At 45.7% G+C, this 14155-nt stretch overlaps 1 protein-coding gene across 1 annotated transcript in view; it reads left to right on the forward strand.

Annotated features, from left to right (window-relative positions):
• LOC129811019 (growth hormone-releasing hormone receptor-like) overlaps window positions 1-14155 on the forward strand; it is a 61782-nt gene that overhangs the window by 31215 nt on the left and 16412 nt on the right. Inside the window, exon 6 of the mRNA XM_055862117.1 lies at window positions 12704-12836. Coding sequence (XP_055718092.1) covers window positions 12704-12836 — 133 coding nt within the window. The remainder of the gene's footprint in view (window positions 1-12703; window positions 12837-14155) is intronic.

Raw genomic sequence — 14155 nt, forward strand, 5'->3', positions numbered from 1 at the left:
GGCTAATAAATGATTTTTTGACGGGGGGTGCAGGATATATTTTGGGGGATTTAGATGTCTCTGCTTATGAATTCAGACATTTTGGTAGGCTTTGTTAGTCAACTCGTCTATAATTAGATACATGCAGCTTCACTTCTGTCATATGTTGTCCTAGAAGCCTAAATGAACCCTTGCTCACCAGAATGCCATAAATTGATGTTTTAATCTAGTTGACATTGGTAAAGTTTTCTCTGTCATCTCTGCTTCTTTCATGGAGCAAAGACATTTAGGGACCGGGAAGAAAATGCTATAACTCCTGTGAAATATTGACCCAACATGTTTCTGATAAGATTTCAGTTCGGCTTTGATGCACTGTTTCTCAGCTCTCGTCCAAGGTGGCTTAGCAGTTCAGACGTCTTTTTCTGTTCCGTATTGTCGTGTCCTGTATATATATATATTTAAACCTTTCTTCGCATATCTTTTATTTATTTTATTATCCAAGAACTCAACTACAAAAGCTTTCCTGCAAAAGCTTTCCTGCAACCCGCTTCACCAATTACAAAAAGTATTATTTACCTCAATCTGAAAATCCATCGTGGAAGATAGCCAGGGGCTAACTCAGAAGCTAGCCTGAAAGCTAACCAGAAGCTACTCCGATAGCTAGCCAGAAGCTAATCTGTAGCTGCCCCGAAATTAGCCGGTTTGCTGGCTAGCGTTGGTGTTTCAGCTGCCCACGTTTAGTGGTCATCAGCTATTCCTTTAGCTCGATAATCTACCGGCACTTTTGTGCAACGCGACTCGGACCGGAGCATTCCGGGACTCTTTTTCTCTCAGTTTCCCCGGATTCCAGCCGCAGGCTCTGGACACTTGCACCTTGATTTCGCAGCTAGCTAGCTGCAAACCGTGTGACTATTGGCTTACGTCGACCCCGGAGCAAACTCAAATCATTCTGGAGCTAGCCAGCTGAGGAGTTCCATCACCATCCGGACCCGTTTCTTTTGTTGCTGCTGCAGATACGGAACCCCACCGGGCCTTCACGACTGACTGCCGCGACTGACTGCCGACGTTATCTGCCCGAGGGATTTATCCAACTGGCACCTCCGTCCCGACGTTACCTGAACGCTCATCTGAGGCCCGCTAATCGTTAGCTGTCTTATCGGCTGCTATTTGAACAAGTATATCGGACAACTATTATTATTATTATTATTTATTTATTTTATTTTTTTCCTTGGGTCACTATATCTATTTTGCCAATTTGGATTGATCCCCTCTACCACACGGAACCCCACTACACGGAACCCCACTAACCTACCGACGGAAACGCACGAGGTATCTACAAACAGACCTCCATCCTATGCTGCTACCGTTAGCCATATACCCGGCCAGCTGTCTGGATCGCCACGACCCCAACCAACCTCTACTCACTGGACCCTTATTGATCACTCGATTAGCATGCCTCTCCTTAATGTAAATATGCCTTGTCCATTGCTGTTCTGGTTAGTGTTTATTGGCTTATTTCACTGTAGAGATTCTAGCCCTGCTCTCTATACCATATCCAACCTCTCAGTTCCACCACCCACATATGCGATGACATCACCTGGTTTCAATGATGTTTCTAGAGACAATATCTCTCTCATCATCACTCAATACCTAGGTTTACCTCCACTGTATTCACATCCTACCATACCTTTGTCTGTACATTATTCCTTTAAACTATTTTATCGCCCCCAGAAACTTCCTTTTACTCTCTGCTCTAGTAGCTCTAGGCGACCAATTCTCATAGCTTTTAGCCGTACCCTTATCCTACTCCTCCTCTGTTCCTCTGGTGATGTAGAGGTGAATCCAGGCCCTGCAGTACCTGGCTCCACTCCTATTCCCCAGGCGCTCTCTTTTGATGACTTCTGTAACCGTAATAGCCTTGGCTTCATGCATGTTAACATTAGAAGCCTCCTCCCTAAGTTTGTTTTGTTCACTGCTTTAGCACACTCTGCCAACCCGGATGTTTTAGCCGTGTCTGAATCCTGGCTTAGAAAGACCACCAAAAATTCAGACATTTTCATCCCCAATTACAAGATTTTCAGACAAGATAGAACGGCCAAAGGGGGCGGTGTTGCAATCTACTGCAAAGACTGCCTGCAGAGTTCTGTTATACTATCCAGGTCTGTTCCCAAACAATTTGAACTTCTACTTTTAAAAATCCACCTCTCTAAAAACAAGTCTCTCACCGTTGCCGCCTGCTATAGACCACCCTCTGCCCCCAGCTGTGCTCTGGACACTATATGTGAACTGATTGCCCCCCATCTATCTTCAGAGCTCGTGCTGCTAGGCGACCTAAATTTGAACATGCTCAACACCCCAGCCACCCTACAATCTAAGCTTGATGCCCTCAATCTCACACAAATTATCAATGAACCTACCAGGTACCACCCCAATTCCGTAAACACGGGTACCCTCATAGATATCATCCTAACAAACTTGCCCTCCAAATACACCTCTGCTGTTTTCAACCAAGATCTCAGCGATCACTGCCTCATTGCCTGCATCCGTAATGGGTCAGCGGTCAAACGACCTCCACTCATCACTGTCAAACGCTCCCTGAAACACTTCAGCGAGCAGGCCTTTCTAATCGACCTGGCCGGGGTATCCTGGAAGGATATTGATCTCATCCCGTCAGTAGAGGATGCCTGGTCATTTTTTTTAAATTGCCTTCCTCACCATCTTGAATAAGCATGCCCCATTCAAGAAATTTAGAACCAGGAACAGATATAGCCCTTGGTTCTCTCCTGACCTGACTGCCCTTAACCAACAGAAAAACATCCTATGGCGTTCTGCATTAGCATCGAACAGCCCCCGTGATATGCAACTTTTCAGGGAAGCCAGAAACCAATATACACAGGCAGTTAGAACAGCCAAGGCTAGCTTTTTCAAGCAGAAATTTGCTTCCTGCAACACAAATTCAAAAAAGTTCTGGGACACCGTAAAATCCATGGAGAATAAGAACACCTCCTCCCAGCTTCCAACCGCTCTGAAGATAGGAAACACTGTCACCACCGACAAATCCACTATAATTGAGAATTTCAATAAGCATTTTTCTACGGCTGGCCATGCTTTCCACCTGGCTACCCCTACCCTGGACAACAGCACTGCCCTCCCCTCTGCTACTCGCCCAAGCCTTCCCCATTTCTCTTTCTCCCAAATACAGTCAGCTGATGTTCTAAATGAGCTGCAAAATCTGGACCCTTACAAATCAGCCGGGCTAGATAATCTGGACCCTTTCTTTCTAAAACTATCTGCTGAAATTGTTGCCACCCCTATTACTAGCCTCTTCAACCTCTCTTTCGTGTCGTCTGAGATCCCCAAAGATTGGAAAGCAGCTGCGGTTATCCCCCTCTTCAAAGGGGGGGACACCCTTGACCCTAACTGCTACAGACCTATATCTATCCTACCCTGCCTTTCTAAGGTCTTCGAAAGCCAAGTCAACAAACAGATTACCGACCATTTCGAATCCCACCACACCTTCTCCGCTATGCAATCTGGTTTCAGAGCTGGTCATGGGTGCACCTCAGCCACGCTCAAGGTCATAAACGATATCGTAACCGCCATCGATAGGAAACAATACTGTGCAGCCGTATTCATTGACCTGGCCAAGGCCTTTGACTCTGTCAATCACCACATCCTCATTGGCAGACTCGACAGCCTTGGTTTCTCTAATGATTGCCTCGCCTGGTTCACCAACTACTTCTCTGATCGAGTTCAGTGTGTCAAATCGGAGGGTCTGTTGTCCGGGCCTCTGGCAGTCTCTATGGGGGTGCCACAGGGTTCAATTCTTGGACCGACTCTCTTCTCTGTTTACATCAATGATGTCGCTCTTGCTGCTGGTGATTCTCTGATCCACCTCTACGCAGACGACACTATTCTGTATACTTCTGGCCCTTCTTTTGACACTGTGTTAACAACCCTCCAGGCGAGCTTCAATGCCATACAACTCTCCTTCCGTGGCCTCCAACTGCTCTTAAATACAAGTAAAACCAAATGCATGCTCTTCAACCGATCGCTGCCTGCTCCTGCCCGCCTGTCCAACATCACTACTTTGGACGGCTCTGACTTAGAATATGTGGACAACTACAAATACCTAGGTGTCTGGTTAGACTGTAAACTCTCCTTCCAGACTCACATCAAACATCTCCAATCCAAAGTCAAATCTAGAATTGGCTTCCTATTCCGCAACAAAGCATCCTTTACTCATGCTGCCAAACATACCCTTGTAAAACTGACCATCCTACCAATCCTCGACTTCGGTGATGTCATTTACAAAATAGCCTCCAAAACCCTACTCAATAAATTGGATGCAGTCTATCACAGTGCCATCCGTTTTGTCACCAAAGCCCCATATACTACCCACCACTGCGACCTGTACACTCTCGTTGGCTGGCCCTCGCTTCACACTCGTCGCCAAACCCACTGGTTCCAGGTCATCTACAAGACCCTGCTAGGTAAAGTCCCCCCTTATCTCAGCTCGCTGGTCACCATAGCAGCACCTACCTGTAGCACGCGCTCCAGCAGGTATATCTCTCTAGTCACCCCCAAAACCAATTCTTCCTTTGGACGCCTCTCCTTCCAGTTCTCTGCTGCCAATGACTGGAACGAACTACAAAAATCTCTGAAACTGGAAACACCTATCTCCCTCACTAGCTTTAAGCACCAGCTGTCAGAGCAGCTCATAGATTACTGCACCTGTACATAACCCATCTACAATTTAGCCCAAACAACTACCTCTTTACCTACTGTATTTATTTATTAATTTATTTTGCTCCTTTGCACCCCATTATTTCTGTCTCTACTTTGCACTTTCTTCCACTGCAAACCAACCATTCCAGTGTTTTTTTAGTTTCTATTTGACTTGCTGTGTTGTACTCACTTCGCCTCCATGGCCTTTTATATTTTTATTTATTTATACATATATTTGTTTGCCTTCACCTCCCTTATCTCACCTCACTTGCTCACATTGTATATAGAATTATTATTTTTTTTTCACTGTATTATTGACTATATGTTTGTTTTACTCCATGTGTAACTATGTGTTGTTGTATGTGTCGAACTGCTTTGCTTTATCTTGGCCAGGTCGCAATTGTAAATGAGAACGTGTTCTCAATTTGCCTACCTGGTTAAATAAAGGTTAAATAAAAAATAAAAATAAAATATGTTTTTGGGTTGAAATACTAACAGCTTTTATGATGCTGAGATAGAATCAACTGAGCATTAGCTTTCTCTCAAGCAGGTCCGGAGTAATGCAGGGGCTTACCGGGGCTGAAGCCCATTGTATGTATTATATATGTCATGTGGTGGGAAAAGTACCCACTTTTCATACTTTAGTAAAAGTAAAGATACCTTAATTGAATGTAATCTGCGTAATCCCCAAAAGTAAGTATTTATCATGAGGGCCATATACAATGATTTTTCGTAATGTTGAATACTCAAATAAATGTTCAAAATCACCTTTCTGGTCAAAATAGTTATATGTTGCTGAGGTGTAGTCACTTTTGAGGACACAAGCTCAAGTACACAGTACAAATATGCTAAAAAAATACGGGGAAAAAAATGTATGTGATGTATTTCCTATTCAACAAAATTGCATGAATAAGGCTTGAAATTACTTGTATGCTTTCTAAATATAGTATAATCAAATTTTAAAACAACTAACTATAAGATTTCACATTCCTTATAACTGTAAAATACATATTTAGTGTTAGAGAAAATGTGCATATTTTCTAAAGGTCTCTCTTGATCAAAACGTCTGCACCCATAGCTGTGAATGTCTCACAGAGCTCTAACTTGCTTCCCTGAACTTGTTAGGAACTCTCCTTTCATCTAATTTTAATATTGTCTGTCTATGGCAAACGTGTTTTTTGTTTAAAATCGTGAATTCTTTTAGATTTATGGCTATAAATAGATCTCAATGTGCTACTGTGAAAAACCACTCTCTCCTGCTGTGCAACTATGTAGTGATTGCAGGCATGTGCTTTGTCAGTGGCTGCGATGTAGGGTTCAGCCAGGAGTTGATGGACAGTCGGAAGAGCAAATTAAATGGTAGGAGGGACATCCCAGCTTCAAGTGGTTTCAGATTACACATCCTACATCACACAGGCTCAGAAAAAAGTCCCATGCAAAAACCTGATATCTCTAGCTTAAACTAACGGATTTTGATAGGGATTTGTTTTATTATGTTACTTAGATTCATGCACGGGTGCGTCAATATACTCTTATTAAAGGCCATGTTTTACTTTAAAACCCCCCAAACAATAACGAGTAGTGCACATAGTGGCTTGCGAAAGTATTCACCCCCTTGGCATTTTTCATATTTTGTTGCCTTACAACCTGGAATTAAAATAGATTTTTTTGAGGGTTTGTTTCTTTGATTTACACAACATGCCTACCACTTTGAAGATGCTAAATACATTTTTTTGTGAAACAAACAAGAAATAAGTTTAAAAAACTGAACTTGAGCGTGAATAACTTTTCACCCCCCCAAAGTCAATACTTTGTAGAGCCACCGTTTGCAGCAATTAGAGCTGCAAGTCTCTTGGGGTATGTCTCTAAAAGCTTGGCACATCTAGCCACTGGGATTTTTGCCCATTCTTCAAGAAAAATCTGCTCCAGCTCCATCAAGTTGGATGGGTTCCACTGGTGTACAGCAATCGTTAAGTCATACCACAGATTCTCAATTGGATTGAGGTCTGGGCTTTGACTAAGCCATTCCAAGACATTTAAATGTTTCCCCTTAAACCACTCGAGTGTTGCTTTAGCAATATGCTTAGGGTCATTGTCCTGCTGGAAGGTGATCCTCCGTCCCAGTCTAAAATCTCTGGAAGACTGAAACATGTTTCCCCAAAGAATTTTCCTGTATTTAGCGCCAGCCACGATTCCTTCAATTCTGACCAGTTTCCCAGTCCCGGCATGATGCTGCCACCACCATGCTTCACTGTGGGGATGGTGTTCTCTGGGTGATGAGCGGTGTTGGGTTTAGCGTTTTTCTTGATGGCCAAAAAGCAACATTTCTGTCTCATCTGACCAGAGTACCTTCTTCCATATGTTTGGGGAGTCTCCCATATGCCTTTTGGTGAACACCAAACCTGTTTGCTTATTTTCTTCTTTAAGCAATGGCTTTTTTTTCTGGCCACTCTTCTGTAAAATCCAGCTCTGTGGAGTGTACGGCTTAAAGTGGTCCTATGGACAAGATACTCCAATCTCCGCTGTGGAGCTTTGCAGCACCTTCAGGGTTATCTTTGATCTCTTTGTTGCCTCTCTGATTAATGCCCTCCTTGACTGGTCCGTGAGCTTTGGTGGGTGGCCCTCTCTTGGCAGGTTTGTTGTAATGCCATATTCTTTCAATTTTTTAATAATGGATTTAATGGTGCTCCGTGGGATGATATTTTTTTATAAACCAACCCTGATCCGTACTTCTCCACAACTTTGTCCCTGAACTGTTTGGAGAGCTCCTTGGTCTTCATGGTGCCGTTTGCTTGGTGGTGCCCCTTGCTTAGTGGTGTTGCAGACTCTTGGGCCTTTCAGAACAGGTGTATATATATATACTGAGATCATGTGACATTTATATTGCACACAGGTGAACTTTATTTAACAAATTATGTGACTTCTGAAGGTAATTGGTTGCACCAGATCTTATTTATGTGCTTCATAGCAAAGGGGGTGAAGACATATGCACGCACTAATTTTCCATGTTTTATTTTTAAATAATTTTTTGAAACAAGTCATTTTTTTCATTTCACTTCACCAATTTGGACTATTTTGTGTATGTTCATTACATGAAATCCAAATAAAAATCAATTTTCAATTACAGGTTGTAATGCAACAAAATAGGAAAACCGCCTAGGGGGATGAATACTTTTGCAAGACAGTGTATATGTATGAATCTGTTATGTCACTTTTTTGTTCTTCAATCTGACAGTAAATTGGTGATATAATCGATTTATGGGCTGCATGTGCACCAAATAAATATGAAATAGAACGTTGTCCAGGCTTGATGTAAATTCAGGTGAATACTTATGGAATGCTGAGCCACTGGCTGCACAAGGTGGTAGAGTGCGACTGGGTTTCTTTTGACAATGAAGCACCCTACTACAGCCATATAGTTTGGAACCTAGAAGACCTATAGACGGAAGTAGGCAAGAAGGAGTCGGCCGATGGTGGCTAAAGTAATGTCTAGTTGATCAGAAAAGTATGGTAAGTTACCTGAGTGAGTGTCTTTGATAACTGCCTAGTTGGTTAGCTAGCTAGCTGCGTTTTACACTTAATTAATTATCTAGCTAGCTAACTACAGTACCAGTCAAACGTTTGGAGACGCCTACTCATTCGAGGGGTTTTCTTTCTTTATTTATTTTTTTCTTTATTTCTTTTATTTTTTATTTTTGTAGAATAATAGTGAAGACATCAAAACTATGAAATAACACATATGGAATCATGAAGTAACCAAAAAAGTGTTAAACAAATGAAAATATATTTTATATTTCAAAGTAGCCACCCTTTGCCTTGATAACAACTTTGTTTGAATTCAAGACCAGATTGATCTTAGTTTTTCAGTGTCAGAGTAGCCACTCATTTTGGTCATATGTGTATGGCTAAAAAAGATTCATCGTATGTCTTCTATCATGTAACTGACGTAGAATTGCATGAAATGTGTTTTTAAAAAGAAAAGAAAAATCTGATCCTGCTAACTGTTCCCCGTGTGTGGAAATCCTAAAAACACCTCTGCTTAAGTATAGCCTATACCATATCGCAAATTATAAAGAGGCTTTTTCTTCAACAGTAAATTTACTATGCATTGAATTGCATCTGGGTGCACAGATTTGTTTACAGAAAATGGTGTGCCGGGAAGTGGGGTTAGGTAATTCCTGACTTTTGCTGTCATATGCCAGAGCCAGATTAGCAAAACAGACAAGAAGTTAGTTGGTCACTCCTGGTCCACTCAATGTACATACATAATGCTCGTACCAGACAGACTGAACATGGGAAACCAGCTCCATCGACTCTGCTTCCACCAGCCAATTGTCCAGGTAGTCTAATATCCTGAGCCCCAGACACTGCATAGGTGCCAAACCCGCCTCCACAACTTGCGTGGCGAGACGGAAAGCCTGAAAGTGAGGACCAGAAACCAAGCTCATGCAGCCTTGAAACGGAACCTCAGGAACTTTCTGTGATGGAAATATAGTGCCAGATGAAAGTACGTGTCCTTCAGGTCAATGGGGGTGAACCAATCGCCCGGGCGCACTGACTGTAACAGCCGAATGTTCGTGAGCATTCTGAATTTGTAGACCCTGAGGTGCTTGTTTAGGGCACGCAGGTCCAAAATGGGATGCAAAGTCCTACCCCTTTTGGGAGCCAGGAAATACCGGTTGTACCAGCGGTCTTGGGCATCTGATATAGGAACCACTTGGATTACCTGCTTCTGGAGAAGGGAAGAAATCTCCTCCCTCAAAACGGGCGCTGAGGCATCGGGAACAGTCGACGTAATGATGCCGTAAAGACGTGGGGGACGCACAACAAATTGTAGGGTATACCCCAATGTCACGGTTCGCATCATCCAGGGTGACACTGCGCATGCACGCCATTGGTTGACACAGACAGCATGTGTCCTGTAAAGTGCCATCTGAAGGGGCGGACTGGGAGAAAAACAAATTTTCATGCCTTTTTTAATTTCCACCACTCTCAACAACCAAGTGTCTGACGGAACTATTTTTATTAAGCTCACGTGTGAAGGAGACGACACTCTTGAAAACCGTGGAACTTGGGGTGGAAACAGGGTGTTTAAGTGCCGACGTTTGCCTGAAGCCAGGTTCACTCTGTGTTTGGGGACTTCGGCTACCAGTTACCTACCCCGGTTGGCCGTGCCACTTGCGGGTACTGTTGTCAAGCAAACATCTGGAGAGTGGGCCATGCCACCTCCATTCTCATCGCGCTAGGTGCATGGGGGCTGCTGCCTCCCCCGCTCCACAGAGGGACCAGCTTTCACTTCATCCTTGAGAGCTTTCACTTCATCCTTGCCACTGCTCTTGTGGAACAGGACAAGCAGGAACAGTCTTGGGGTTGGACCAGGAAGCCAGCGCAGCCCGTTTACCCGCCTGTACTCTGTCTGCAGACCCTCTAGAAGACAATGCCTCCGGCCCCCCGCTTATTTTTCTCCTCAAAACGAGACTGCATACACTATACTCCAGGGCTGAGCCGAACAACACCATAGGAGAAACCGTCTCCCTCAGATCAGCCAACTACTCAGTCTGGTAAACCTGCAGCATTATGACCTTGTTCAGGGACCGGGCCTCCACCCCCTAAGCTCATGGACAAACTCTGTAAAAAGAGGCAAGCGGTGCTTGACTGCAGCTAGCACCGGTGCCAGGTATTTCCCACCAAACCTGACACCTTCTGCCGCAGGGGGGATGGCCACTCCACTGACAATCGCGAAGCTGCTCTGCGACATAGATCAATGAGCAGTGCGCTACAAATCAGATATTCCCCTGCTACATCCGTTAAGTTGGAGTAAAGCCTGATAAATCTTGTGTACCAATGTTTTTTGTTTTTTAAAGAAATGCATGAATGGTTCTGCTCAGCTCGAGGTGCAGAGCGATTGAATTGAAGGAATGAGGGTTTATCACCTGTTGAAGGCGGGGCTTCCGGTGAGACACATTGTTCATTGGCCTTGTCAGACGTGATTCTAACCTTCTTCAGTAAAGGGCGCTAGCTCGCGAACTCCCTATAGCTGTGTTGGACCGAGTGATAGGGAACTGACTGGGCTCACACATTGGGGATGGCGATATATAGAGCCCATGACATTTGGATTGCATGAGCTGGAAATGTAATAATCAGAGGGGCAGATGCTCTAAGCCTTTGCTAATGCTAATGTGGTATAAGTGTATAGTCTCAATAATGCACACCTGCTACTGTCAAGCACGTTCTTGTTTGCTCTCTCGCTCCCGCCCGCCCGCCCGCCCGTAATTATTTTTTATTTTATTCAACCTTTTATTTAACTGATTTACTTCGTCTATATATCCATAGCGAATTTATGACACAACTATAAGCAATTCATTAACGTGTTATAACAGGTCCCAACTGCATTATTAAAAGTTTATGACATATACATAGCATATTTATGGCACGTTCATGTCATGCTATGCAATAACTAATGTTTATCTTACTATCTTAGCTAGCCCCATTTCCCCCATGCACCGTTGACCTCAGTGAGAAGAAGGTAAGTGTGGGCTTTTACTGGTCTGTGGGGGAAATGGGGCTAGTACAGGCTATATATCAGCATCATTTGCTAAACTTTGTTTGGCCTTTTGGCATATTCACTAACACTGGTATGACAGAAGCACACTTTTGAGAACAGCAATAATGATGACGCTATGCTGCCATTGTAGTACTGCATCTATTAACATGCCTAAATATGAGCTCTTGCCGAGCATGACAAGAATGTGCTATAGATATGCTATGGCTATGTTTAATTAACCTTTAATAATGCAGATGGGACCTGTTATAACACGTCATGATGTTCTTAATGATGTGTAATGAATGCATTATGGATCTGTAGTCAAAGTAAATTGTTACCCTCGCTCTCTCTCTCATCCTCAACTCTTGTTCCTGAATCTGAATCCGCCCTGTTGTTGTGCAACTTTTTTGGTGGGCCTCATTTTAATAATGTCTTTCAAGTGTCGGTTGAGAGGTGGTTTTATTTTATGTTGATTGGCTTGTGCAACTTCAATCTCACTTCCTGTTAGTAGTTGTTTGATCTTGATCGTTTTGTTGTTTTTTCCCCCTCATGCTCTTGACTGTGTTTCGTGTGTGTGGTCCTTGGTCCTGAACATGCTTTGTGAATGTGGTCCCTTGTCCAGCACTCCTGACTGTGTTTTTTTGGTTGCCCTGCGGTCCCCATTCCTGACCGTGATTTTTGGGTTGCCCTGCGGTCCCCATTCCTGACCGTGTTTTTTTGGTTGCCCTGCGGTCCCCACTCCTGACCGTGTTTTTTTGGTTGCCCTGCGGTCCCCACTCCTGACCGTGTTTTTTTGGTTGCCCTGCGGTCCCCACTCCTGACCGTGTTTTTTTGGTTGCCCTGCGGTCCCCACTCCTGACCGTGTTTTTTTGGTTGCCCTGCGGTCCCCATTCCTGACCGTGTTTTTTTGGTTGCCCTGCGGTCCCCACTCCTGACCGTGTTTTTTTGGTTGCCCTGCGGTCCCCACTCCTGACCGTGTTTTTTTGGTTGCCCTGCGGTCCCCACTCCTGACCGTGTTTTTTTGGTTGCCCTGCGGTCCCCACTCCTGACCGTGTTTTTTTGGTTGCCCTGCGGTCCCCATTCCTGACCGTGTTTTTTTGGTTGCCCTGCGGTCCCCATTCCTGACCGTGTTTTTTTGGTTGCCCTGCGGTCCCCATTCCTGACCGTGTTTTTTTGGTTGCCCTGCGGTCCCCATTCCTGACCGTGTTTTTTGGGTTGCCCTGCGGTCCCCATTCCTGACTGTGTTTTTTTGGTTGCCCTGCGGTCCCCATTCCTGACCGTGTTTTTTTGGTTGCCCTGCGGTCCCCATTCCTGACCGTGTTTTTTGGGTTGCCCTGCGGTCCCCACTCCTGACCGTGTTTTTTTGGTTGCCCTGCGGTCCCCACTCCTGACCGTGTTTTTTGGGTTGCCCTGCGGTCCCCATTCCTGACTGTGTTTTGTGGTTCTTTCCAGGAGGCTTCGCTGTGCCAGGAACTATATTCACATCCAGCTGTTTGTCACCTTCATGCTGAAGGCGATGGCTGTGTTCAACAAGGACGCCAAGCTGTTCGCCAGCGAGGACACGGACCACTGCACCCTCTCCACCGTAAGTCAACCACTGCACCCTCTCCACCGTAAGTCAACCACTGCACCCTCTCCACCGTAAGTCAACCACTGCACCCTCTCCACCGTAAGTCAACCACTGCACCCTCTCCACCGTAAGTCAACCACTGCACCCTCTCCACCGTAAGTCAACCACTGCACCCTCTCCACCGTAAGTCAACCACTGCACCCTCTCCACCGTAAGTCAACCACTGCACCCTCTCCACCGTAAGTCAACCACTGCACCCTCTCCACCGTAAGTCAACCACTGCACCCTCTCCACCGTAAGTCAACCACTGCACCCTCTCCACCGTAAGTCAACCACTGCACCCTCTCCACCGTAAGTCAACCACTGCACCCTCTCCACCGTAAGTCAACCCCTGCACCCTCTCCACCGTAAGTCAACCCCTGCACCCTCTCCACCGTAAGTCAACCCCTGCACCCTCTCCACCGTAAGTCAACCCCTGCACCCTCTCCACCGTAAGTCAACCACTGCACCCTCTCCACCGTAAGTCAACCACTGCACCCTCTCCACCGTAAGTCAACCACTGCACCCTCTCCACCGTAAGTCAACCACTGCACCCTCTCCACCGTAAGTCAACCACTGCACCCTCTCCACCGTAAGTCAACCACTGCACCCTCTCCACCGTAAGTCAACCACTGCACCCTCTCCACCGTAAGTCAACCACTGCACCCTCTCCACCGTAAGTCAACCACTGCACCCTCTCCACCGTAAGTCAACCACTGCACCCTCTCCACCGTAAGTCAACCACTGCACCCTCTCCACCGTAAGTCAACCACTGCACCCTCTCCACCGTAAGTCAACCACTGCACCCTCTCCACCGTAAGTCAACCACTGCACCCTCTCCACCGTAAGTCAACCACTGCACCCTCTCCACCGTAAGTCAACCACTGCACCCTCTCCACCGTAAGTCAACCACTGCACCGTCTCCACCGTAAGTCAACCACTGCACCGTCTCCACCGTAAGTCAACCACTGCACCGTCTCCACCGTAAGTCAACCACTGCACCGTCTCCACCGTAAGTCAACCACTGCACCGTCTCCACCGTAAGTCAACCACTGCACCCTCTCCACCGTAAGTCAACCACTGCACCCTCTCCACCGTAAGTCAACCCCTGCACCCTCTCCACCGTAAGTCAACCCCTGCACCCTCTCCACCGTAAGTCAACCCCTGCACCCTCTCCACCGTAAGTCAACCCCTGCACCCTCTCCACCGTAAGTCAACCACTGCACCCTCTCCACCGTAAGTCAACCACTGCACCCTCTCCACCGTAAGTCAACCACTGCACCCTCTCCACCGTA

Source organism: Salvelinus fontinalis, chromosome 14 (genome assembly GCF_029448725.1).
Source record: "Salvelinus fontinalis isolate EN_2023a chromosome 14, ASM2944872v1, whole genome shotgun sequence".
Taxonomy (NCBI): Eukaryota; Metazoa; Chordata; class Actinopteri; order Salmoniformes; family Salmonidae; genus Salvelinus; species Salvelinus fontinalis.